This window comes from Mizuhopecten yessoensis, unplaced genomic scaffold (genome assembly GCF_002113885.1).
Source record: "Mizuhopecten yessoensis strain PY_sf001 unplaced genomic scaffold, ASM211388v2 scaffold4999.3, whole genome shotgun sequence".
Classification (NCBI taxonomy): Eukaryota; Metazoa; Mollusca; class Bivalvia; order Pectinida; family Pectinidae; genus Mizuhopecten; species Mizuhopecten yessoensis.
Window position 1 is genome coordinate 209276 of NW_018405829.1, and position 26309 is coordinate 235584.

Genomic DNA, 26309 nt, shown 5'->3' on the forward strand with positions numbered 1-26309 from the left:
CACTAATAGTAATATGATGTGTATATGCTAGCATATGTCCGGGACCTGTGATCATGTGTGTACGTAAATACTAAAGTAAAGTCAGTTACGTTACTGCAACCCCGCGCCGTGGTGCAAAGAAGTAGAAGGGCTATATTGTGTGTATCAGCTATACTAGCAGTAAGTGACACAACACTTGATTTGTATATATTGATGATAAAGTGACACAATCCTGTTCAATTGTCTCATTGGATACATTGTTTGTCATTTTCAACGGGAACACAAAATTATACCTACCATGTTGACGTGTAGTCCAGACTGATGACGTATCAAGCAACTTGATTGGTTGAGTGGATAACAGATGTCTAATCAAATGCACTCTCTTATTTCTGCAAGCGGTAGCCTACCCTTAGGAGTGGCATGGGTGTATATTACGTTCAGTGATGTCTGTGGATTGTTGTCTTATAATATCAAAAGATGATTTTATGTTGACTACATACATTAATTCCAGATACACTTTATTATCACTTTATTTCTACTTCTTTTAAACCGTTTTAATCGCAACTACTGGTTTCACTGGACATTTGCAACAGAAATAAATTAGGACAACCTGCAAATTGTAAGCAATCAACACAAGAAAAGGTAACTCTAATGATAAAAAACCCAGACATTTTCCAATAAAGATGGCTGCGCCCAGACCAAATTGCCTTCTTGTACTAAGTGCAGGAAATGAAGGTACATTTACACCAGATTCATACTTATTACAAACACCATCTACTTGAATGTGAAAACAGTAGATCTAAATACTATTATTTTTATTTTACATACACAATAGAGGGATAGTTATTACTTTAAAAGATGGAGGGGGCGTGTCAGTTGTTACAGTAAATTAAAATTGTACAGTTTGAAAGTGAACAGTAGATTCTAGGGAGCAGGAAAACATTGAGATGTGTTACTGTGTTGACAAACATCTCTGTTAACATGGTAAATAACTAAATGTAAATGTACATGATGTGTCTGTGCTGGCATGCGTTTCCTGTTCTGTTTGTTTACATACATGTACGTGTGTTTATTTGTTTTCCTATGTTGACAGGTGTTTCTGCACAATCGTTTATACAGGCATACAATCTAGCGAGCTCCAACTTCAACATCCAATTGGCGTCGCCAGGGGTAGGTGAAAACGGGGTACAGTCGTTTCGGTACCCGGTCGTTTCGGTACTTCATGAAAACTGCCCTACACTTAAATCAATGTGCAACTTAACTATTTGAGCATGATACATACACTGTATATGCACATGTAGCCTGAATTACACATGTACCCATTTCTGTATAGTGAATCAATTGATACAACAAGACGCATGACAACACTTAAAAAAAACCTGCAAGTGTATTTATTCATGCAGTAACACACACACATTCTATACATAGGCATAAAGTGAAAGTATAGATAATGTGACAACAAGAATGACATGGCTATCAAATTCAAATTTGAAATAAGCTTAGGATAAGGTCAAATCTATAAAACAAAGTGAATGTGTAAGTTCTCAAGTATTAAGCATTTATAATTAAAAAACAAGGGTTAGTACATTTGTACAGAGACAATTTTTGCATTTTAAAGAATCTGATAATTTCCTCAAAAATAAATACAAAAATAAGAAAGAAAAAAAATCAAATACCTGGTACACTGTATTTCAATAGACGATCTATTTTTTTCAATTTTCAAAATGCCAATGTAAATCACAGGTAAACCATTTGAGTGATTCAAAGCTTCAAACACTTCACCTGTTCTTTGCAATCGTGTAAGTGTCAGCGGTGACTTACAATCATTTAGCTGCTATTTGTAACTTAAAAATATTGGCAGCATAGCATGTTCTACATATATGTAAAACTGTAGCCATGCCTGTGCACACAAGTTTACAAAACAGATTTGCAGTTATATACCGTAAAAACCCATGTAATTTGCGCAGGTACTTTTTGAGGCTGAAAATCGGTATATATATTGATACTCTCATAAATAAATCTCTTCATTGAATAAAAAGAGAAGAGTATTGCCACAAATGAAAGTATGAATGAATAAAATAATGTAATTATGAATGATTTGATTTTGTGTGATAGGGTCGGAATGTGGAGTACACACAACAGGATGAGAGTAACCGGCGTTGGTTCAATGAGTTCCGAAGCAAGGCCTCCTCTACACCTATTGCCTTGGACACAGTTGATGGTAACACTTCTATATTGCAATCAGATGTGACTTAAATGTTTATTTTGTTGCTTGCAATATTGTTTGTATAAGAGACTGCAAAGCAACTGGATATATATTCAGTTCTAAAATCTTATACAGTTATGTGTTTCTACATGTATATGTCTTTGCTTTCATCTATGTACTATTTGTTTTGTTGTGCAAATTTATTGATTTTTATACGACTGTCACATTTGACGGAAGTATTATGGTATGGGGTTGTCTGTCCGTCCGGTATAAACTTTTGGTTGTCCGGCAATCTCCTCCTACATTTTTCGACCGATCTCTTTGAAACTTGGTATACATCATATATAATCATGATATGAAGTTGTGTCTCTCTTAAATGAATTTGATTCGACAATTTTTTCCAAAAGTTATTGCCCTTCGTTCATTTCAGTATTTTATTTTTTGTCCGGAGATCTCCTCCTACATTTTTTGACGGATTTCTTTGAAACTTAGTAGGCTAACTAATCATGATATGTTGTTTTGTTTTTTTCTTGAAAAGAATTTTGATTCAACAATTTTTGTAAAAGTAATTGCCCTTTGTTTATTTCAGTATTTGATTTTTGTCCAGCAATCTCCTCCTACATTTTTCAACGGATCTCTTTGAAACTTGTTATACATTATAATCATGATCTGAAGTTGTGTCTCCTTTAAAAGAATTTTGATTCGACAAGTTTTGCAAAAGTTATTGCCTTTTGTTCATTCCAGTATTTGATTTTTTGTCCAGAGATTTTCTCCTACATTTTTTACAGCATGTCAGCTAACCACTCTTAGAATGATGCAGAGATATCTTATTTCAATGTAAGAAAGTATATAACATTATATGGCATTCGACGGGCGTAATCGAGGTTCTCTTGTTGTAAGTTAAACTTTCAAATTTTTTATAAATCATTAAATTAAACAAATTGAAAAAAGGAAATAGGGCAGCTAGGCAATTCTCTTGGAATCAGCCTTCCTTAAATATAAAATATTACATAATTATTCATGACATCACAAAAGTGATAGTATCAAGTTACAATCAAAGTGGTTCAAATCAACACCTTTCCAAACATTTCAGATAATATACCCGGTATTATGAAAAGTTCTTTTTACACAACCAATAACAGTTTCTATGTGACATTCACGTTTGATGCTCTATGTGACTGTCACCTTCACTGATGAAGGTGACAGTGTACATACCGTACTAGTCATCGAAACTTCACATAGAAACACTTATTGGTTGTGTAAAAAGAACTTTTCATAATCCATACTTACCAACCTGAAGAAAATGTTTAGAAATATACCCGGTTCATGTGAACAACCCAATACATTTATGACTACATGATCAAAACCATTTAATTTGTTACAACAATTATTTTTATACCAAACTTACCTTTTGATTGAAAATTACAAGAAGCATTTTTAAAACATTTAAAGAAATAATTAAGTAGAGCAGAATATAGGATTTAGAATCACAGCTGTAGCAAATGGTCAAAGTTTACTACACATGGATGGTAACAGATTCTGAACGAAGCCTAATAACTTCCCTGGCCACTACTCGATATCAGAATGATAGCAGAACCTTTAAAAACACTAAAAATAGCCATATTAGACACTTTTTTTTATGTTAATCAGTAACTTATAGTAAAAAGACATTTGGACCAGAAAATGGTAGGTGTGCTTGTTAGGAATGGGGGTAATGTTCAAACCTCATTAAAAAAACATCAAGTACCAAATACAAATATTTCATTTTTTCACTTTAAAATATATTGAAAATATTCAGAATTAAACCTGCTTGCACAAGGATCTGTCTTTACACATAAATGATGAAAATAGTAGTAGGTTTTCAGAATTCTTTCCAAACAAAAACCATTTTGAAAACTTGTGTTGATGACTTGTTTAACCTAATCTTGCTTTGAATATCCCTGTGTATTATATATTCATTTAGTTATCATCATAAAATCATTTGATCAAAATATTTTTTCAGAAACAATTTAATGGAATTTTTGTATACTGTATGTTGTCATTATGAATGTTTAAGCTGCGCGGTACAGTGCCCTATTATTGCCCTCTGCCCCCGGAGCTCTACAAGACCTGGCCACTGATAAACACCTAGGACAGATTCTCTCACATTTTGTCAATGAGAAAAGTAAGTTAGATAACCTAACACAGTAACAAATCAATACTAACCTAGGTTATATACATATTACATGTAACATCACAGTGGTTTCCCCAGCAATTGTTAATCATTGAGGAAAGTTCCTTATGAGCATATATATATCTCCAAATAGGTAGGTTATTTTTGTCAAATTGCACCTATCAGTAGCATTTATCAACTCTAGAACACTGCAATTATTTCAATTTGTAAGACAAAATAAAGCATGTCATTCTGTCTTTTTATCAATATCTCAATGTCAGTAGGTCTAGAATTAGAATTTGATAGAACAACCATTCTCAAACAAAAAAATAACTGAATGGTTATATAAATGGAGTATTGTATTACATAATGATAAATGAAGAGTGAGAATACTGAATTTATATATTTATGTAACATGCTAGTTTACTTTACATTTATCAAGTTATTGTATTGGTCATACAGAAGGCATCTGTGCTGTTGGACTTGGTGTAGCGGGCCTCTGTGCTGCGCGGAAAGGTGATGGACGTACTTGGTGTTTTGACAGCTACAGTCTTACAGGTGTAAGTTGAGGACACCTAAATGCTACATTTTGTATGTGATGTTTATCCCCTCCCTCAACCCAACCCAGCCCTGCATCCCCTCATCAAGTTTAAAGATGGTTATAGTTAAAGTCAAACTTTGTAAATCAGTCTGGTATCTTGTGCATGTAGACCAAAAATACATGGGATTGCATTTGAGCTCACATAATCAAAGGTCAAGGTCACTCATAAATAAACTTTCAGTTTCAAAACTATGATTTGAATTTACTCAAGTCAAAGAGTCCTTAACCTTCCGTTCATGCCCTACTGTAACATTATGTACCACACAGAACAATAGTAAATGCTTTGGTTTAGTGAGATATTTGATTTCACAAATTCAGATGTTTTTCATATCATTTGTAGCCCTCAGTGTTTGAGCTCGCTAGATCTGCAGACTTCCCTTCCCTTTCCATCATCATAGAGGATTTCATCAAAGATAATGGTGGAAATTATAATTGTGAGTAATAACAGAAATTAAACTGAATCTGCAGACTGTAGATGTTGAAACAACTTTTATATGAAATTTTCACAAGTGGCATGTTGCAAATCATGCAACAGAATGAGGAATAAAGAGGAGTTGACAATTTTATTGGTTGTAGACTACAAAATAAATGCCTAAATTCTATAGCTTTTAAGGGACGTGCAGTAATCATTCAAACACAAACATTCTACCCCAAAATTTAACATATTAACATATTGCAGATATATGCATATACTTTTCTATTTAATTGAAACTAAACAGGTTTCATTTGTTGCAATGTCATTTTCATGATTGCTTTAAATTGAAGTTCAAATCATGTGCAGTTTTTGCTTTCGGTTTCAATCTTGTAGGGAGAGTAAGTGTTTGCTAATATTTATTGAAGTATCAGAATCATTAGACCAGAAATGCTAGAATTTTACACATGGATTAATTCATGTGCTAATGCTTGAAATTGAAAAGCCATATTATAAATATTATATTTTATCGTGGTATGTATTATTTTGATATTGTAAGATTTTGTAGATAAGATATAACCTAGACTGTGAAATACACTTCCTTTATTGTAATGACAGACTACATTGTTTATGCGGAAACTTTTTTTGAAGCACCAGACGGGATATTTAAATTTTGTAGACTACAGTGAAATTGAACAGTTTTCCTAATTTAAAGGCATGAGAAAAAGTCAATGACCTGTATCTGAGCAAGGTCAGTTTATCTCTAAATTCTGTAACTTTCTAAACTCGGCTTTTGGCTTGGTTGGGATTATGTTACAGAATTTTAGCTCTCGACTAAATTATAAGATAGCCCAATCTCGCTCTGTAACAGGAAATACATTTTTTTAAATTGTCTCAACTAATGAATTGTCTTTTTTATCTTATACAGCCAGTGAACCTGACGCTGTTCATATCATCATTGACCGCCACTTGATCACTGGTCAGAATGTCCAGTCAACACTGACCGCAGTACAGAATCTAACCCTCATGTGTGCCCCAAAGTAGGTTTACCAGAGAACCTTTAATTAGCCGCATGTGTATTACATAAGTGTGTAACACCCAATGTACTGTAGACTCACTGCCATATACTGTAGATTCCATGCCCTTTGCTGTAGATTTTAAGGCGTATACGTACTGTTGATAACAGGCCCTATACTGTAGATTCCATGCCCTTTGCTGTAGATTTCATGCACTATACTTTAGATTCCATTCCCTATACTGTAGATTCCATTCCCTATACTGTAGATTCCATGCCCTATACTATTGATTCCATGCCCTTTGCTGTAGATTTCATGCCGTATACGTACTGTTGATAACAGGCACTATACTGTATATTCCATTACCTTTGCTGTACATTCCATGCACTATACTGTATATTCCATTCCCTATACTGTAGATTTTATGCCCTTTGCTGTAGATTTCATGCTGTATACGTACTGTTGATAACAGGCCCTATACTGTAGATTCTATTGCCTATACTGTAGATTCCATTCCCTTTACTGTAGATTCCATGCCCTTTGCTGCACATTCCATGCACTATACTGTAATATTCCATTCCCTATACTGTAGATTCAACAACCTATACTGTTGATTCCATACCCTATACTGTAGATTCCATGCCCTTTGCTGTAGATTTCATGCCGTATACGTACTGTTGATAACAGGCACTATACTGTATATTCCATTACCTTTGCTGTACATTCCATGCCCTTTGCTGTAGATTTCCTGCCCTATACTGTAGATTCCATGCCTGTAGATTTCATGCTGTATACGTACTGTTGATAACAGGCCCTATACTGTAGATTCCAATCCCTATGCTGTAGATTCCACGCCCTTTGCTGTAGATTTCATGCACTATACTGTAGATTCAACACCCTATTCTGTAGAAACCATGCCCTTTGCTGTAGATTCCATTCACTATACTGTAACAACCTATACTGTTGATTCCATACCCTATACGGTAGATTCCATGCCCTATACTATAAATTTCCTGCCCTTTGCTGTAGATTTCATGCCATATACGTACTGTTGATTCCATACCCTATACGGTAGATTCCATGCCCTATACTATAAATTTCCTGCCCTTTGCTGTACATTCCATGCACTATACTGTAGATTCCATTCCCTATACTGTAGATTACATTCCCTATACTGTAGATTCCATTCCCTATACTGTTGATTCCATTCCCTATACTGTAGATTCCATGCCCTATACTATTGATTCCATGCCCTTTGCTGTAGATTTCATGCCGTATACGTACTGTTGATAACAGGCACTATACTGTATATTCCATTACCTTTGCTGTACATTCCATGCCCTTTGCTGTAGATTTCCTGCCCTTTGCTGTAGATTCCATGCCCTTTGCTGTAGATTCCATGCCCTTTGCTGTAGATGCCATGCCCTTTGCTGTAGATTTCATGCCCTAAACTGTAGATTTCCTGCCCTTTTGCTATAGATTCCATGTGCACTATACTGTAATATTCCATTCCCTATACTGTAGAGCCCTTTGCTGTAGATTTCATGCTGTATACGTACTGTTGATAACAGGCCCTATACTGTAGATTCCAATCCCTATGCTGTAGATTCCACGCCCTTTGCTGTAGATTTCATGCACTATACTGTAGATTCAACACCCTATACTGTAGAAACCATGCCCTTTATTCCATGCACTATACTGTATATTCCATTCCCTATACTGTAGATTCCATGCCCTATACTATTGATTCCATGCCCTTTGCTGTAGATTTCATGCCGTATACGTACTGTTGATAACAGGCACTATACTGTATATTCCATTACCTTTGCTGTACATTCCATGCCCTTTGCTGTAGATTTCCTGCCCTATACTGTAGATTCCATGCCTGTAGATTTCATGCTGTATACGTACTGTTGATAACAGGCCCTATACTGTAGATTCCATGCCCTATACTGTAGATTCCATGCCCTTTCCTGCAGATTCCATGCCCTTTTCTGCAGATTCCATGCCCTTTGCTGTAGATGCCATGCCCTTTGCTGTAGATTTCATGCCCTAAACTGTAGATTTCCTGCCCTTTTGCTATAGATTCCATGTGCACTATACTGTAATATTCCATTCCCTATACTGTAGATTGAACAACCTATACTGTTGATTCCATACCCTATACGGTAGATTCCATGCCCTATACTATAAATTTCCTGCCCTTTGCTGTAGATTTCATGCCATATACGTACTGTTGATTCAATACCCTATACTGTAGATTCCATGCCCTTTCCTGCAGATTCCATGCCCTTTTCTGCAGATTCCATGCCCTTTGCTGTACATTCCATGCACTATACTGTATATTCCATTACCTTTGCTGTACATTCCATGCACTATACTGTATATTCCATTCCCTATACTGTAGATTCCATGCCCTATACTATTGATTCCATGCCCTTTGCTGTAGATTTAATGCCGTATACGTACTGTTGATAACAGGCCCTATACTGTAGATTCTATTGCCTATACTGTAGATTCCATTCCCTATACTGTAGATTCCATTCCCTATACTGTTGATTCCATTCCCTATACTGTAGATTCCATGCCCTATACTGTAGATTCCATGCCCTATACTATACATTTCCTGCCCTTTGCTGTGGATTCCATGACCTATACTGCTTATTCCATGCCATTTGCTGTAGATGCCATGCCTTTTGCTGTAGATTCCATGCACTATACTGTAGATTCAATTCCCTATACTGTAGATTCAACACCCTATACTGTTGATTCCATTCCCCATACTGTAGATTCCATGCCCTATCCTGTAGATTCCATGCCCTATACTATTGAGTCCATGCCCTTTGCTGTAGATGCACTGCCATTTGCTGTAGATTTCATGCCCTAACTGGAGATTTCCTGCCCTTTTGCTATAGATTCCACGTCCTTTGCTGTAGATGCCATTCCCTTTTCTGTAGATTTTATTCACTATACTGTAGATGCCATGCCCTTTTCTGTACATTTTATTCACTATACTGTAGATGCCATGCCTTTTGCTGTAGATTCCATGCACTATACTATAAATTTCCTGCCCTTTGCTGTTGATTCCATGGCCTTTGCTGTAGATACCATGCCCTTTGATGTAGATTCCATGCCCTTTCCTGCAGATTCCATGCCCTTTGCTGAAGATTTTCTGCCCTTCGCTGTAGATTTCCGTGCATATTGTGTTTTCTTGACTACAAGCTTATCTTGTAGATTCCATTCCCTATGCTGAAGATACCACGCCCTTTGCTGTAGATTTCCTGCCCTATACTGTAGATTTTGTAGATTTCATGCCGTATACGTGCTGTTGATAACAGGCCCTATACTGTAGATTCCCTGCCCTTTGCTGTAGATTTTATTCTCTTTGCTGTAGATTCAATGCCCTTTTCTGTAGATTTTATTCACTATCCTGTAGATGCAATGCCTTTTGCTGTAAATGCAATGCCCTTCGCTGTAGATTCCATGCCCTTTCCTGTAGATGCCATGCCCTTTTCTGTACATTTTATTCACTATACTGTAGATGCCATGCCCTTTTCTGTACATTTTATTCACTATACTGTAGATGCCATGCCTTTTGCTGTAGATTTCATGCTCTTTGCTGTAGATTTCATGCCCTAACTGGAGATTTCCTGCCCTTTTGCTATAGATTCCCTGTCCTTTGCTGTAGATGCCATTCCCTTTTCTGTAGATTTTATTCACTATACTGTAGATGCCATGCCTTTTGCTGTACATTCCATGCCCTTTGCTTTTGAGTAGATTCTATTGCCTATACTGTAGTTTCCATTCCCTATTCTGTAGATTCCATTCCCTACACTGTAGATTCCATTCCCTATGCTGTAGATTCCACGCCCTTTGCTGTACATTTCATGCACTATACTGTAGATTCAACACCCTATACTGGAAAAACCATGCCCTTTGCTGTAGATGCCGTGCCCTTTTCTGTAGATTTCCTTCCCTTTGCTGTAGATTCCATGCCCTTTGCTGTAGATGCCATGCCCTTTTCTGTAGATTTTATTCACTATACTGTAGATGCAATGCCTTTTGCTGTAAATGCAATGCCCTTCGCTGTAGATTCCATGCCCTTTGCTGTTGATTCCATGGCCTTTGCTGTAGATACCATGCTCTTTGCTGTAGATTTCATGTCATTTGCTGTAGATACCATGCCCTTTGATGAAGATTCCATGCCCTTTGCTGTAGCTTCCATGCCCTTTGCTGTAGATTGCATGCCCTATACTGTAGATGCCATGCCCTTTGCTCTAGATTGCATGCACTTTGCTGTAGATTCCATGCCCTATACTATACATTTCCTGCCCTTTGCTGTATATTCCATGCACTATACTGTATATTCCATTACCTTTGCTGTAGATTCCATGCCCTTTGCTGTAGATTTCCTGCCCTTCGCTGTAGATTTCCTGCCCTTTGCTGTAGATTTTCTGCCCTTTTCTGTAGATTTCCCGCCCTTTGCTGTAGATGCCATGCCCTTTGCTGTAGATTTCATGCACATTACTGTAGATGCCATGCCTTTTGCTGTAGATTCCATGCCCTTTGCTGTTGATTCCATGCCCTTTGCTGTTGATTCCATGCTCTTTGCTGTAGTTTTCCTGCCCCTTGCTGTAGATTCCATGCCCTTTGCTGTTGATTCCATGCCTTTTACTGAAGATTTCCTGCCCTTTGCTGTTGATTCCATACCCTTTGCTGTTGATTCCATGGCCTTTGCTGTAAATACCATGCCCTTTACTGTAGATTCCATGTCCTTGAATGTAGATCCCATGCCCTTTGCTGTAGAAACCATGCCCTTTGATGTAGATTCCGTGCCCTTTGCCCTAGATTCCATGCCCTTCGCTGTAGCTTACATGCCCTATACTGTAGATTTCCTGCCCTTTGCTGTAGATTCCATGACCTATACTGTTTATTCCATGCCATTTGCTGTATATTCCACGGCCTAACTATGGAGCTCATTTTCTGTACTGAAGATTTCCTTTTTCAAGTCACCTGAGTCACTCTGTTGACCTGTTGTGATTGCCTTTTGTCCGTCGTCGTATCTCGACCGTTATCCTTCATGTGTAAACAATCACAATTTCAACTTCTCAGAAACAATCAAATAGATTTTGATGAAACTTAAAGTTAAAGTTACACACCCCTTTGAGGTGATATTGGGAATCTCTACCCTGAGGGGAAAGATTTTGAAGTTGCCAAACATACAGCAAAATGAGGCTGTTCATGACCTCCTAGAAGCTGAGAGGTCGGGCCATAAGGGGTCACAGAGTGCAAAACCTTCACAAACTTCTGTGGAACTTACAAGTGGATTTTCACCAAAGTCACATGTACATATAATAATAAATAATGAGGTTCAGAATTTATACTCAAGGAGAGTCAAGAAGGGGTCCATAGGGGGTCACTTATTGCATAACCAGAAACAATCATATTTCTGACTTCTCCTCAGACACTACATGCACGTTATGTATCTCTCAGATTTTGATGAAACTTGGTTGTAATCAACCTGATATCGGGATCAGAATTAATACTCAATATGGGTTTGATCCTCCAGGTACCTGAATAGCAGTGTCAAAAGGGGTCAAATTGGCTAAACCTTCAACAATCTTCTTCCGGAGACCCACATATGCTAGAATAAATTCCTTTTTATATGCCCGTCGAATGATTGGACGTATTATGTTTTCACTCGTTCGGGCGGGCACATATTAGTTTCCGCTCAATACCTTGGGTAATTTTGAATGGATTCATTTCAAACTAGGTAGGAAGGTTCATTGCCATGAAAGCTGAGACAAGTTCGATAACCAATATTATTTGCCCCTTGTTTACGGAATAATGGCCCTTTGTAGAATTGCCGAAACAGTTTCCGCTCAATAGTTTCAGTAATTTTTAATAGATTAATTTCAAACTTCATTGGAAGGTTTATTTTTGTGGAAGCTTGCACAAGTTTGATAACCATTATCCGCCTGTTATTAAGGGAGTTATGGCCCTTTATAGAATTGACTTAACAGTTTCCGCTCAATAACTTGAACAATTTTGAATGGATTCATTTCAAACTTCAGTAATTTACGGACTTACGACCTTATGTAGAATTGTCGGAACACAATTTCTACGCAATGGCTCTTTCTGGCAAACTGCTCATTCGACATCTGACGGGCGTATCATGTACCGCTTCGCGGAACTCTTGTTTTGGATGGAAAGGTGCAAAACGTGCTTTGTCAAAATTGTTAATTTCATTACCCTCAGGTCACCCATTCTTCCCCCTTTCCCCTTGGGCAAGGTGTATTGTTAGCTATGGCTTATATAGGGAATATTTTCCTATCATATGATTGCAGGTTATCTCATTCCCTTTTATTGGGCACTTCATTGCAGTATGATTTTATCATTTAACTGATATATACTAGCTAGCTCTATATAAATGTTGTTAAAAACCAATCCAGTGTCTCAAGAACGACTTTGGTCATATGTACTTTTATTCTTTGTCACATCACAAGTAACAATTGTATTCATACTCATTTGACAGTTAAGGCCATTGGGCCTCTTGTTTACATTGTACGTGCCATCCTTATTACTACATGTATATGATATATGTTTAATTCAGCTTTCAAAGTAAGTTAGTCATTTTGCTTTTTTAATAGGCATGCCAAGGTGATGAGTCCACGATGAACTACCCAGTCGGTGTTGAAGGAGACAGATTGGTCAGTTTTTCCGGCCAGTGTTTCTGGGGATAGATTGGCCAACTATCTAGCCATTTGTCCAGGGGACTAATGGGTCCACTTTCTAGCCAATTAGTATGATTAAGAGGAAAGAAAGGCAATTTTTCTAAACAACATCATCACAGTTACCAGTACTATTCACTCTACAGGCACTTTTGCTGGGAACAAAGGTGGCTGACTAAGTTACATAGTAATTGATTATCTACAGGGTACAAAGGTGACTTGGTTATCTACTGGAACAAAGCTGTTCAATTGTCTACTGTGAACAAACGTGATTTGATAGTCTGCTTCGAAAAAAATGTGACAAAGGATTATCTACTGAAAACGAAGGTGTCTGAATTATCTTTTTAAAATTAAGTGGCTGCATCATCTACTGTGAATGAAGGTGGTTTCATTATCTACTTGAAACAAAAAAAGGTTGCATAATGATCTACTTAAAAATTAAAGTGGATAATTATCATCTGGAAATGAAGGTGTCTGCATTATCCACTGAGAACAAAGGTGGTTAAGATTGAGGTTCTACTTTACCCAATATTCCACCAACACTGTTTCCAAAATTTCATCTCTTGAGTATGACAGCATTTGAAATATATTTTGTGATGTTGTACCTTCCAGTAGGCTGTCGTAAGTTATATTATTAGTTTGCTCAGATAGCATTTTAAATTGTACATGAAGATTTATTTTTAATTTTATTTTGTTTCATACGTTCAGCCTCGTATGAAAACAAAAACAAGTTGGCAAGCTAAGGTGCAAAGCATGTTCCCATAGGAATGCTTAAAGACTGCTGGGAAATCTCGCCACTGATGATGAACTCACCAAAAATATTGTCAACAAGCTTAAGGAACTCAGCAAGTTTATTGTGGCTTTTGAAGGAAAGCTCTCATAATAGCATATGTTTTCTTTCAGTTTGATATGAGGTGTGGCAGTGTAAACAGACGAACTTTTGAGGAAAGAGTGTTCAAGATTGACCTAAAGATCTTTTGTATTTGCAAAATCCACATTCCATTAATTTCACTTCCGGAGTATGCAGTGTCACAATGCGACTGTAACCCTAAAGAGTCCTCGGTAAAATACTGTTAATGGGGATTCATGTGAAGTTTTTGGAATCAAGTAAAAACGAGGAAAGTAAATTGTAGTTGTAATAGTAAATACAGAAGCATGATTAGCTAGTTTGTCGTATTTCGAATACTTGGAAAATGTATAGGTGATGTTTTCTTGGCTATCAAGCAATCCTAATCCTTTTTCCAAGTAGGTAATGTAATAGTGTCTGCAGTCAAAGATTAAATTATTAGTAGCCCGAGTTTCCTCTGGTCCTGACACCAGACTTGGACATTTTGACAGATAGATGTCTGCGCTAAATTATTAGATGCTTTGTCCGCAGGAACAACTACATACTTCTCTGCAGGTCGTTGAGTGTGGTTTGGACATCGGGTTCAAGAAATACAAACTATTTTGTTTTCATTATTGATTTCATGCAGCTTATTTTTGAATGACTTTGACCCACTCTGAATGTGAATCCAATATTATGCAGCGTGCTTTAAATAGTTTTTATGAATGACTGGCGTGATCTTCCACGATACCCATCAGAATGTTAAAGTTTACTTTCCAGTTGATAGTACTTAGTAGGAGTCTATGGATACTTAGACTCCTCATAGATTTGCAGCTCTTCATGTCCTAGTGGACTATAAATGTATGCAGAAAATTTGGCCCTAGTAATTTGCTGTAAGACATCGGCATGTATTGCTAACCCATGGTTGATGGCTAGTCACAAATGATGTACTAGCTAGTCACATATGGGTTGCAGCTAGCTGTTTGTGGGTTGAAAACTACAATCGGGTTACTCATGGGTTTCTGACATGTCCATAGTTGCTACACGTATAAGCATATGTCAACGCAGCCATGGCATTCAACAACAATACAATAATGTTTTACAATAGTTGTTGAATTAACCATGGAAAGATTGTGGGCGATTTCATCTGTTCTCATGTTATATCAATCGTGTTTGTGTCATACGTAATGTCCGATGTATTGTGTAAGAGTGCATGTGTACGAAAAATGATGTATTGTGCAATATTCCAATTTGTGATCAACTTCATTTTAAATTTACAACTGGTAATGAGATAATTATCATAATAAAAAGAAGTAAACATTTTAAGCTAAGTGCATTATATATGTGTTGTTTCTTTTCACTTTCATTTGATATAACTGTGTCAGTCTTTCGACCCACACAGATTTTGTTCCACTTTGTCACTCAGCCATTCGACGTACGCCGATTGTACAGTCAAACTGCACTGAAATGTTACTTATGATTGTACGTACAGTGACAAAATCGGCAGATATATTGCAATGATATGGTAAAGGAAGGTGTTTTTTTAACAAACACAGAAAAAACTGTCACGTGCCCACATGGGGGAGGGGGGGGGGGGAGGGGGCTTAAAAATTGTAGACAGGTAACTAATTAATCCCGTGCATCAGAGTTAATAATCACGGTATCCATATAGCCGTCTGTACTTATTATGTTGTCGGAGGTTATATCAGAATCCAGAGATCTAAATTGTCTGAAATTTTACGTGACAATTTTCTGTCAATGTTCTGTTATATGTAGATGTTCGACATAAGGTTTGAATAGTTCCTTAAGTCAAAGTGATTGATGCTTTATGTCAGAGACATTTACATGTAGAACCCACATACACTGGTGCGCAAGTCTCAATTATATTTAAATACATGGACGGAACCTAAAACAGAAAGCGCCAGTTCAATCTGTTCCACTGTTCCTATCCATTTCTGTGTAAACATGACTGCAACAGTTCTAGACTCGTGTTTTTTCTAGTGAGTGTGTTTTCATGGCCCACTAACGTATAACTCCTAGTATTGGACTCGTCAAAATTTTGAAGAAGAAAAAATGTTTGGGACTCGCCTGCATTTTTTTTTTTACGAAAATCACTATTGACCAACCTGAATCGGTTTATTAGGTTTGGGTGACAGCTGCGTATACTGCCTTTACGATCGAAACAGCGTGGTCTTGTTTATAACAGGTTGTGGTGCAGTAACTGATTTAAGAACAAATGATAATTGCAACAATATAATATAAAACAAATTAAATGTAAAACGTAAAATAATTCCTCTGACTCGGATACATTTTTATTGATTTTGCATCAATTTACCACAGCTTCTACATTTAAAGTTTTCTGACTCGCTATCATCACGGACTTAGAATTCCGTGCTATCATTAGCAACAGTTCATACTTGATATATGATTTATGTCATTGTCACGCAGAACTCTAACAATGGCACGTACATTCTTACAAATAAGAAGTCGATATTTTCACTTAGAATCTAGAACTTACCAGATCTACAAGTACGATGATAAGAAATCATTAACCCACCACGAGCAATAATCGTTCAAACATATTCCAGATAATAATTGTAATATATTTGAAAAACGCATAAAGGTCTACTTTGTTTTTAAATTTCTGTAGCGGAGATAACGCATGCCCTAAACTAAAAGCATAAATTAAATGTTTGTATATACACCCTAGAAGGAAAATGTCACTTGTAAAGGCATCTTTTGAGTTTCTCTTTCAGATGAATTTATCAGAAATTAGAAATAAGAAATAGTTTAGCATATATTCACTGGTTGAAAATGCTCACTGTTAGGGTCCAAATCGCGATCGGGGGTCTCCCTGTAAAGGAGAGTTGGCAAGTATGCAATCACGCACATCATTGCCCTTTTATAAAATCAAAATCGGTATTTTGATTATGAATCCAAGCTCAGGAAAACATTTTAGCACGGAATTAGAATAAGACCGTGATTTTAGCAGGTAAATAAACGCAAGTGCGATTTCCCCCTGGAACCGAGCTGTACTAGGCGGTACATATTAAAGTCTTGTTTTACTCAACCAATAATCATTGCATGAGCATGAGGTGACTTAATAGTCACAAGCGTGTTTAAAGTACACCACGAATTGTTGAAAAATGTTTACCGAGTCCTTTACTAAGAAGAATAATGCGCTTTGACACGGAGTACTAGCCACGGTCCGTTTGTTAGTAATAACAAATTAAATATCCGGCATTATTAATGTATGCAAAATCAAATCAAGCACACCTTGGAATTCCAGGTAAGGAAAATGTTAACGGACAATAATTGTCGTTGTGTGTTATGTTTTTATCATAAGTTGTTTGAACACTGTTTTTTCTTTGCTTGCCATCTTTTAAAAATAAATAACAAACATCAGTCGGGTCTTCATGCCATTGGTTATTGGTAGAATTTTGGATGCTATCTGAATAGTTTTACTTCTACTTTTGCATTGATGTAAATCCTACATGTCACAAAGAAGACTGAAGGTTTAGAAAGACACAGATTCAAGTAAAATCCTGGTAAAATGTTTGTGACGTGCCACCTGTATAATTTAACAATTGATTTACAGGGGTTGTCTCCCGTTCCTTTTTCCCATAACACACTGCGGTTTACATGGTTACATGTACACAGTGGGAAGCTATGTCGGACTGCTGAGCATGTAAGAAGAGTGGTTTTTATGTTTTCATGTCTTTCATGTGGCGGGTTTATAGGGGATTAGCCCTTTTATAGTTCGTACATAATCTTAAAATCGTAAAATATATCCATAAAAAGTAATAAACGTGAAAAAAACATGAGTTTTAAAGAAGTAAACGGTGAACATCGCCAGGATTGGCAGATGACATCAACTGGTGTTGGACATCATTACAGACCGGGATACTACTTTCCGAGCTCGGATTTCCAGGTAAAGAAAATGTTAAACTAACCATACTTGTCGTTAAGTGTAATATTTTTATTGTTTGAACACCTTTTTTTTTGCTTGACATCATTCGACTGACTAATATCCTGTACCTTTAAAAATAAATAACAAACATTAGTCGGGTCTTCATGACATTGGTTATTGGTATAATTTTGGATGTTATCTTGATAGTTCTACGTCTACAGGGTAATATTAATGTCAGATGAGGGTTTAGATGAAAAGAGAAAAGCTTTTCGACAGATACAATTTAAGTACAGGGGCTCCATCGATATACTATAATGATTATGGCCTTAAGTCAATGCCAATGGTTGATTTAAAGGATAGCCGTTCCGAGATACCGTTATTCATTGTTTTAAAAGCAATAATAATAATAATAATAATAATCTTTATTTAATGTCGTGTACAATTGTCAACAACAAACATAAGCTCTGTGAGCTTTTATTACGACGCCGCTAAGGGAACAAATGGTGTTTTCTGAGGGGTGTAAAGTGTAAATTATCCCTGTATTTCATATTTACTGGGCAGTATTTTCTGGTTACTCGTTATTCAATAAATCAATCTCCTTGTGCATATATATGCATTATAAATGACTGATTCTCCTTGTGCATAATTATGCAAATATAAATGACTGATTCTCCTTGTGCATATATATGCATTATAAATGACTGATTATAGTTATTACAGGTATTATTAGATGTTTATCATTTCACATGTGACATATCTGCAGAATGCATTTGACTTCGTATATTGATACATATTTATCTTACCCATGTTTATGATTTCAGACAGAATTGTATCAACCACTGCCCCCTGGTCTGGCCAAGCAGGACGAGTTAACACGTGACCAGCACTTTGAAACCACAACAGGAAAAACACATGATAGTAAATACATTAAGGGCAGCCCTTACCAGAACCCTTTATACAAGAAACCACCTGGTCACTGGAAAGTTGATTATGTTAAGGACTTAGCAGAAAAGGTAATTTTTAAACAATTTTATTTATAACCCAATATCCTACATTGTAACTATCACACAACACATCACCAGGGGTGTACAATTTCTAGCTAGCTTGCAGACAAAGTTTGAAAAATTCTACTACCCGGCCCAACCTATATCTTCTTGGAACATATTACAATATCTTCACTAGCCTCAACATAACTAGGTTTGGATGTCTGGCTAGTGGAATTGTACACCCCTCAGAACCCACAATATAGTACACTCTCCAATACTATCCTTTATAACCCATACACTATGATATTACCATATAATCTTATACTACTCGGTATCACATACATCAACCCACACTACCCTACACCATTCTGTAATTTCAAACATCTCTGTCCAACAGTACCCAGAACTTTTAATATTATGTGATTACACGTTACTCTTAATGCATTCTCACTGTCCCCATATCATCAAACTATACAAAAAGACAAAACAGTCAGTGGACTTTTCCAGGTGAAAGATACACAGTTTAATTATACCCAAATATAATATCAAGAATAATGCATGTTTGGGACCAGTTTAAACATGTGTATTATTTTAGCTTCTTTTGGTCTAAGTTTATAATTTAACAGCTTAAAGGTTTTATAAATTAACTTAATATCAGGAAAAGTAAGTAGTCAATAGTTGTGTTCAAGTTGAAATGAGTTCTAAGATATTGATGTACATAGTACACTTATTATCATGTTATTTTATAACATTTTTCACTAAATATTTTCACTTAATTATTCTAATTTATATAGTGTGATTTTGGTAATGTCACTTGCTTTGAGATGACCCCACTTCGTTTTGATTCATATGAATCTTCGCTATATAAGAACAATTAAAAGATAAACTATTTTTGAAATACACAACCAATGTAATTGTCACTTAGCATCACAGCTAGATTTGACTTGTATTTTTTTCTGTATTGTAACTATTGATGTTTATGTTTTGGTAGCTTGGCAAAGGAGGATGGAGAAAACCTCTGACTATGGGAAATCAGAGATCAGAAACAAAGGAATGTTACTCTGCTCCCCCCGGCATCAGAGACAAGTACCACTTTGATGACACGGCTGGGTTGAACCTTCCACAATCATACAGCCTCAATGATCATCACCGGGAGGGCCCCTCAAAGGTGTGTATAACACAAATTTATAAAAATACGGTATTTGGAACATAAAAGCTATAACAAGCCATACAAGTTGTTTGTTTCCCTTCTTTTTATCACTAATCAGTAGCCAAATTATCTTAAATACATGCAATTTAATTGATAAATAAATTTGTATATCATCATAAAGAGCAAATTGTCATTTTCTAGTTTTTTAATCAGAAGGGAATTCAATTTGACTTAAAGATATATGTTAGCTTACCTGTCAAAGGGATGTTATTCTAACATTTATATTAACCATTGTAATTTGTGTTTATAATCTAGACTAAGACTAAGACTGTTTCATGATCACGAGACTAGGTCTGTGTCATTATAATCACTAAACCTGATTAAATGGAGTGTGTGTTACTCTTTCTCAGTATGGCCAAGCTACAACACAGAATCCCAAACTACAGGGAAATCCATTCTATGTGAGAGACAAAGGTATACTCCGACAACTGGACCCTTACCTGTCCACAACACAAAAAGACCACCGGTCATTTACTGGCAACGAGCTCAAACAATACCCTAAAAAGGACATTGCTACTTACTGGGAGTGTGAGGAATACCCTAAGGCCTGGGGTCACGGCCAGAAACACAAGTAAGGACTTTGTAGAGTTATAAAACAAACTTGTAATGAAAACTGAACATGTCATATTTGCTAGATGGGTACAGAATATATGTACTCCGTTTATTTGATCAGATGGACTTAAGCAACGCTAATATCCTTTAATAAAGTAATGGTGTAAAATATCATAATTATATCACTATTATAGAACTGTTAGATGTAGGTAATTTTCTCAGGTCATCCTTGACTATTAGATTCTGTCCTCCCACCTTTTTTATGGTCTCTATTGTGACAGCCATAATAAAACATGTAAATCTTTGACATTATATTGTTATCATTTTACGTTATCACATTTGTTTCGAAATGTATTTCATAAGATTATGCTTAAAACTTGATGAACATATTCCCTAAAAAAAACAAGATGATGAAATAAAACATTATCATTACATACGGTTTATGTAATACAAATGTGCATAGATGCTATGTTTGTTTATTAATTTTTCATTCTTCTTTCCTTCCTTTCCAGTCCCATCCCAAAAGACACAGTCCCAAGAGAACCATTGCCCATGGTAGACCCCATCTGGTTTAAAAGCAGGACTAAGGTTCCCCGTGCCCCAAAGCCAATGATTCCAGTACCTCATGCTGGACTCAAAACTCTTTACACCGAATCATTCATGCAGCCCTCAGATGTGAAGGCTAAAGAAAATCAATTTTGCCCAGTGGACACCCCATGGACGCTACCTCGTAAGTTTATTACGAACATTGTTTATGATAAAGAATAGGATATATCAAATTAAAATGGTTCCCTAGCAGGAAACCAGGAATCCTCATTAGAAAATTGATCATTCAATGATCTGTGAATGATTCAGTTTGTATGTTAACTCCATGTTATGACTGAATGTTAGAAATTGAGTCTGCTGTCATAAAACATACTTTGTAAACATGACATAAATGATGGTGAATGTTTTGAGATTATGTATATACAATGTTTTGATTCATTCGTTTAGTTATTTTTTGAGTATTTTTCCTAATAATGATCAGGACAATATTTTGGTTTGCATTTGATCATGTTGGTTTACATATTCTATTGACCATACGGAAAAATTACACAATATATAAATATATATATATTTTTTTATTTTTTTTAATTGTCTTTTTTAAGATGTTTGTATTTATTTCATATAGTCAGTCCTAATATTTAATAATTTTAGACCTATTCAGCTGAGTTGCTATGATAATTTGATGTGGAAATTCAAAACTGAGAGGAAATATGATGTGGAATAAAATGTGCCTGACTGTTTGAACTATTTATACATGTATGTAGAACTTCTGTTATTTTGTTTGCAGCTCCTGGATCTAAGTCTGCTATGACAGCTCCTAAGATGTACAACACAGAGTACCAACATGTAGGCAGTAACAAACCCATAATGGTGTAATGTGTGAGGACAACAGTGTTCCAGACTGTGAACTAGACATAAAGCAAGTCAATTTAACACTGAATTGTAATAGAAAAAAGTAAAACTATTGGATAGGAGTCACAGGAAATGTTGAGGAACGATTTCTGCTAGTGACTAGGATTTTTTCCTCATAGATGCTCAAGGACATCCAGATATACAATTCACCATACTGCTTTTTATCGAGCAAAGTATGATAATGAAGTATTTCTAATATGATTTATGCATGATATGAAAAATTGATAAGTAAAATTTTAATAATCTTTGATTTCATTCAATACTAGGTTTGTTTTTTTATAAATAACAAAAACTAAAATATGAGTTTTTACAACTGTCACTTTTTACGATTATTTTTTTCAAAACAAGCTGTCACATCAAAGTTTTCTTGAATTCTATATATATATTCTACCCGTACAGTAGCAGTTTATTTTATAAATCGATTTACACTTATACATTCACAAAAGTTGAACATTTTTCAACAAATTTTCTCAAAGAATTTTTTTTTTCTAAAATTTTAAAACATTTGAAAGACTGTTATAGAATATTTGTTAGAGAATACCCTGTGGAACTGCTTAAAGGAAAGGTGTACAAATATAGACATGTTTCCGTTGTATGTTTTAATTGTGGAGAATATTAAGTTATATATGATTATACATGGGTATACCTGTTTTATGTACCTTTCTCTGCTTCAATAAATTCTTTAATGTACCTGACAAGTTTGTTTTCCTTTTAAACCTCACTCAGTTGACCTGCTTAACGTTTCACACCTTACATGTTAGCATGGCTACTCCAAGATCTTGGAAAATGACTGACCTTAATGTTTCATCCCTGTTTTATATAGTTATCGCAAGGCTATCTCCCTATATTGATAACCTCATCATTTACTATTACGACACAGAAATTGATTTTAGAAAACAGGCCTGATCTGTTACAGAATAAACAGAGGTTCCCCAACGAGTGATGATTGGTGATCATGTTTATCTAACTCGAGTTAGTAAATCTTCAAATTGTATAAAGATTATGATTCTCATTCTCATTCTTTATTATGATTCTCCCCCACCGACTGTAATAGCAAACTAAGGTAATCGTTACTTTCATGTGATCAACGTAGGATATCGAGTTGTCTTTTTCTATTTGATGAATACATTATTTGTAAGTCGCTCTTATCACGATTTAGGCCTTCTACATAAGTTACTCGAGTTCTTCTTCATCTCATAGTTCAATCACATGGTTCCAATCCTCAAATTAAAGAGAAAACTGTTATTGTATGTGTATGAAACGAATAGTTATAATGTTGGTGATCGTAACCAAATGTGATATGAAGGTCGATGTGCCTTGTGGTTTTTAGTTCAGCTGACCCGAATTGTTTTTTTTTTCGGGTCTGTCCAAAATCCAAGATGGCAGCCATCTTAAAAAAAACCATTTTAAACTTCTTCTCCAGTTCCACTGGTGCGTTTGAGCTAAACATTGGTGGGGATGTTTAGGAAAGGAAGCCGACAAAGTGATGTTATTTTTTAGCCCCGTCAAAACTTCAACATGGCAGTCATTTTGTAACATGATTGCGCAATCATGGTTTTCCTAATCAACACCTATTTTAAACTTCTTCTCAAGTTCCACCAGTGGGATTGAGCTGAAACTTGTATGAAATGATCCTGAGATGGTCCTGACCAAGTGTTGTTATTTTTCGGGTCGGTCCAAAATCCAAGATGGCCGCCATCTTAAAAAACACGTTTTAAACTTCTCCTGTTCCACTGGTGCCATTGAGCTAAAAATTGGCGGGGATGTTTCGGGGCCTTGAAAGTGGAACTTGGAACTTAGCTATACATTTGCTTTAAAACATCATTTAGAAACAAAATTCTTATATAAATGAGGCAGGTTTAACCACCGTTGACAGCGGGACGGGGCCTTAAAATGAGAAATCTATTCAGATTTACGTTTAAATGCTTCACTGACATATAGTTACCCACTGCTGACCAAAACTACCATCATGGAAAACAAATTCTTAGAATATTTCATTGAAAGTTGAAAAGTTACCATTCTCCCTGTTCAGTCTTTGTAGTCAGATGACCGTTTAGGCCCATGGGTCTCTTGTTTGTCATTACAAGGGTTCTCGCTGCTGCGGATTCAACTTATATTTACATGGCGGGTGTCATCGATGAGATGGTGCAGAAGACGCTTACCCTTCATGAACACCTGGTTTTAATATCCTTGTGTTTTTCAAAGGTATCAAAGGTAACGATGTAAATCTTTCCTTTGTTCATATTTTGCCCTGGCTTTGTCGATTTAAAGTTCGAACTCCGGTATTCTCTTGTTGTTTTATTCATCGGTGCTTATCATCAGCGACCGGAGGGGATCCAAAAGTCATTTTGTTTTAAAAACATAGTATCGTTGAGTAGCTGAAACTTTAAATTCTTCTACCAGAAAACTTTATCTCTTTTGTCAACATCTGTGTTTTGTAAGCTACGAGAATATGTTCAGCTATGAATGCCGATGATGATGCCATGTAATCTTTGGAGATGCCAATGTTTTCATCATTTCAGATTCGGGATTCATTCCAAAGAATTTTGAACAATAGATAATGTCCTGACTGTTGGACGAACGATTCGGTTGTAGTACATGACTGTCTATATTACTATGTATATGTTGTAGAGTGGAATATATATCTTTCCCCGTTTGTATTGGCAATAACTGCTGATCCATTGTAATCACAATTTCGTGAATTACACAACCCTCCTTAAATATGCCCTCCTTAATCTCGGCCTCATCGGCCTCCATGATTGTGTATTCATAATTGCAGATTGATTCGTTGTCAATGCAGCTCCAAAATAACACAAAGAAAACTGAAAAATGTCTGTTAAAACGAAATAATGTCTCCTCACAGAAACGCTTGGTTCAGTCCTGATATGAAGCTAACTGAACTTTGTCCTGGATTATTTATAAAAACGTCCATGTTAGAACAAAAACCGCGAAGTTCGTGCATACCATTAGTTTACAGAAGTTTCACGCTAAGCAGCGGTGAAACTGTATGTATTTATGCAGATCCTATATTTCATCCTTTCAGAAGTCAAATACAGATGTTATGTTAGCTGTGTAATGATATATACATGTATCAAAAATTGAAATAATTACAGACCCTTATGATGTCACCGTCTTCTTGTACTGGTTTACATTGTACTCGACACTTTGAAAGACAACCACTGCGAAACAAAGAAGCATTCTTCATATATCTCTATGCTCGTCAATTTGTAAGTTATTTTGATTTAAATAGTCGCAATGGTACCCTTGTACTGTCATACATAAAAACAGTGGTGAAGATACCGCTTGTATTGTCATACATGAAAAGCAGTCGTGTAGATATCGCTTGTATTGTCATATATGCAAAGCAGACGTGAAGGTACCGCTTGTATTGTCATACATGGAAATAGTTATGAAGGTACCGCTTGTATTGTCATACATGAAAAGCAGTCGTGAAGGTACCGCTTGTATTGTAATACATGAAAAGCAGTCGTGAAGGTATCGGTTGAATTGTCATTCATGAAAATAGTCATGAAGGTACCCTTTGTTGTGTCATACATGAAAAGCAGTCGTGAGGGTACCGCTTGTATTGTCATACATGAAAAGCGGTCGTGAAGGTACCGCTTGAATTTTCATACATGAAAATAGACATGAATAGCAATCATGAAGGTACGGCTTGTATTGTCATACACGTAAGCAGTCGTGAAGGTACCGCTTGTACTGTCATACATGAAAAGCAATCGTGAATGTACTGCTTGAACTGTCATACATGAAAACAGTCGTGAAGGTATCGCTTGTATTGTCATAATGAAAAGCAGTCGTGAAGGTATCGCTTGTATTGTCATACATGAACATAGTCATGAAGGTATTGCTTGTAGTGTCGTACATGAAAAGCAGGCATGAAGGTATCGCTTGTATTGTCATACATGAAAAGCAGGCGTAAAGGTACTGCTTGTATTGTTATACATGAAACGCATTCATGAAGGTACCGTTTGTAGTGTCATACATGAAAAGCAGGCGTAAAGGTATTGCTTGTATTGTCATACATGAACATAGTCATGAAGGTATTGCTTGTAGTGTTATACATGAAAAGCAGGCATGAAGGTATCGCTTGTATTGTCATACATGAAAAGCAGGCGTAAAGGTACCGCTTGTAGTGTCATACATGAAACGCATTCATGAAGGTACCCCTTGCATTGTCATACATGAAAAGCAGTCACGGAGTGCTTAAGCTTTTAGACATCCTGGCATGCAAAATAATCGGACAGAACGT

The 26309-nt window shown here is 36.2% G+C and overlaps 2 protein-coding genes across 2 annotated transcripts; both read left to right on the top strand.

The window, feature by feature from the left end:
- Positions 1-649: 649 nt before the first annotated feature.
- On the top strand, positions 650-15255 carry LOC110450121 (Parkinson disease 7 domain-containing protein 1-like). The gene is made up of 8 exons (XM_021497390.1): positions 650-714; positions 1073-1149; positions 2095-2200; positions 4242-4349; positions 4800-4897; positions 5279-5372; positions 6279-6390; positions 13017-15255. Exons 1-8 carry the CDS (start codon positions 663-665, stop codon positions 13042-13044), a joined length of 675 nt encoding a protein of 224 aa, XP_021353065.1. The 5' UTR covers positions 650-662; the 3' UTR covers positions 13045-15255.
- A 2298-nt stretch (positions 15256-17553) lies between these two features.
- On the top strand, positions 17554-22729 carry LOC110450159. Its single transcript, XM_021497444.1, has 6 exons — positions 17554-17854; positions 18655-18846; positions 19811-19987; positions 20380-20600; positions 21094-21311; positions 21915-22729. Exons 1-6 carry the CDS (start codon positions 17744-17746, stop codon positions 22001-22003), a joined length of 1008 nt encoding a protein of 335 aa, XP_021353119.1. The 5' UTR covers positions 17554-17743; the 3' UTR covers positions 22004-22729.
- Positions 22730-26309: the final 3580 nt, after the last annotated feature.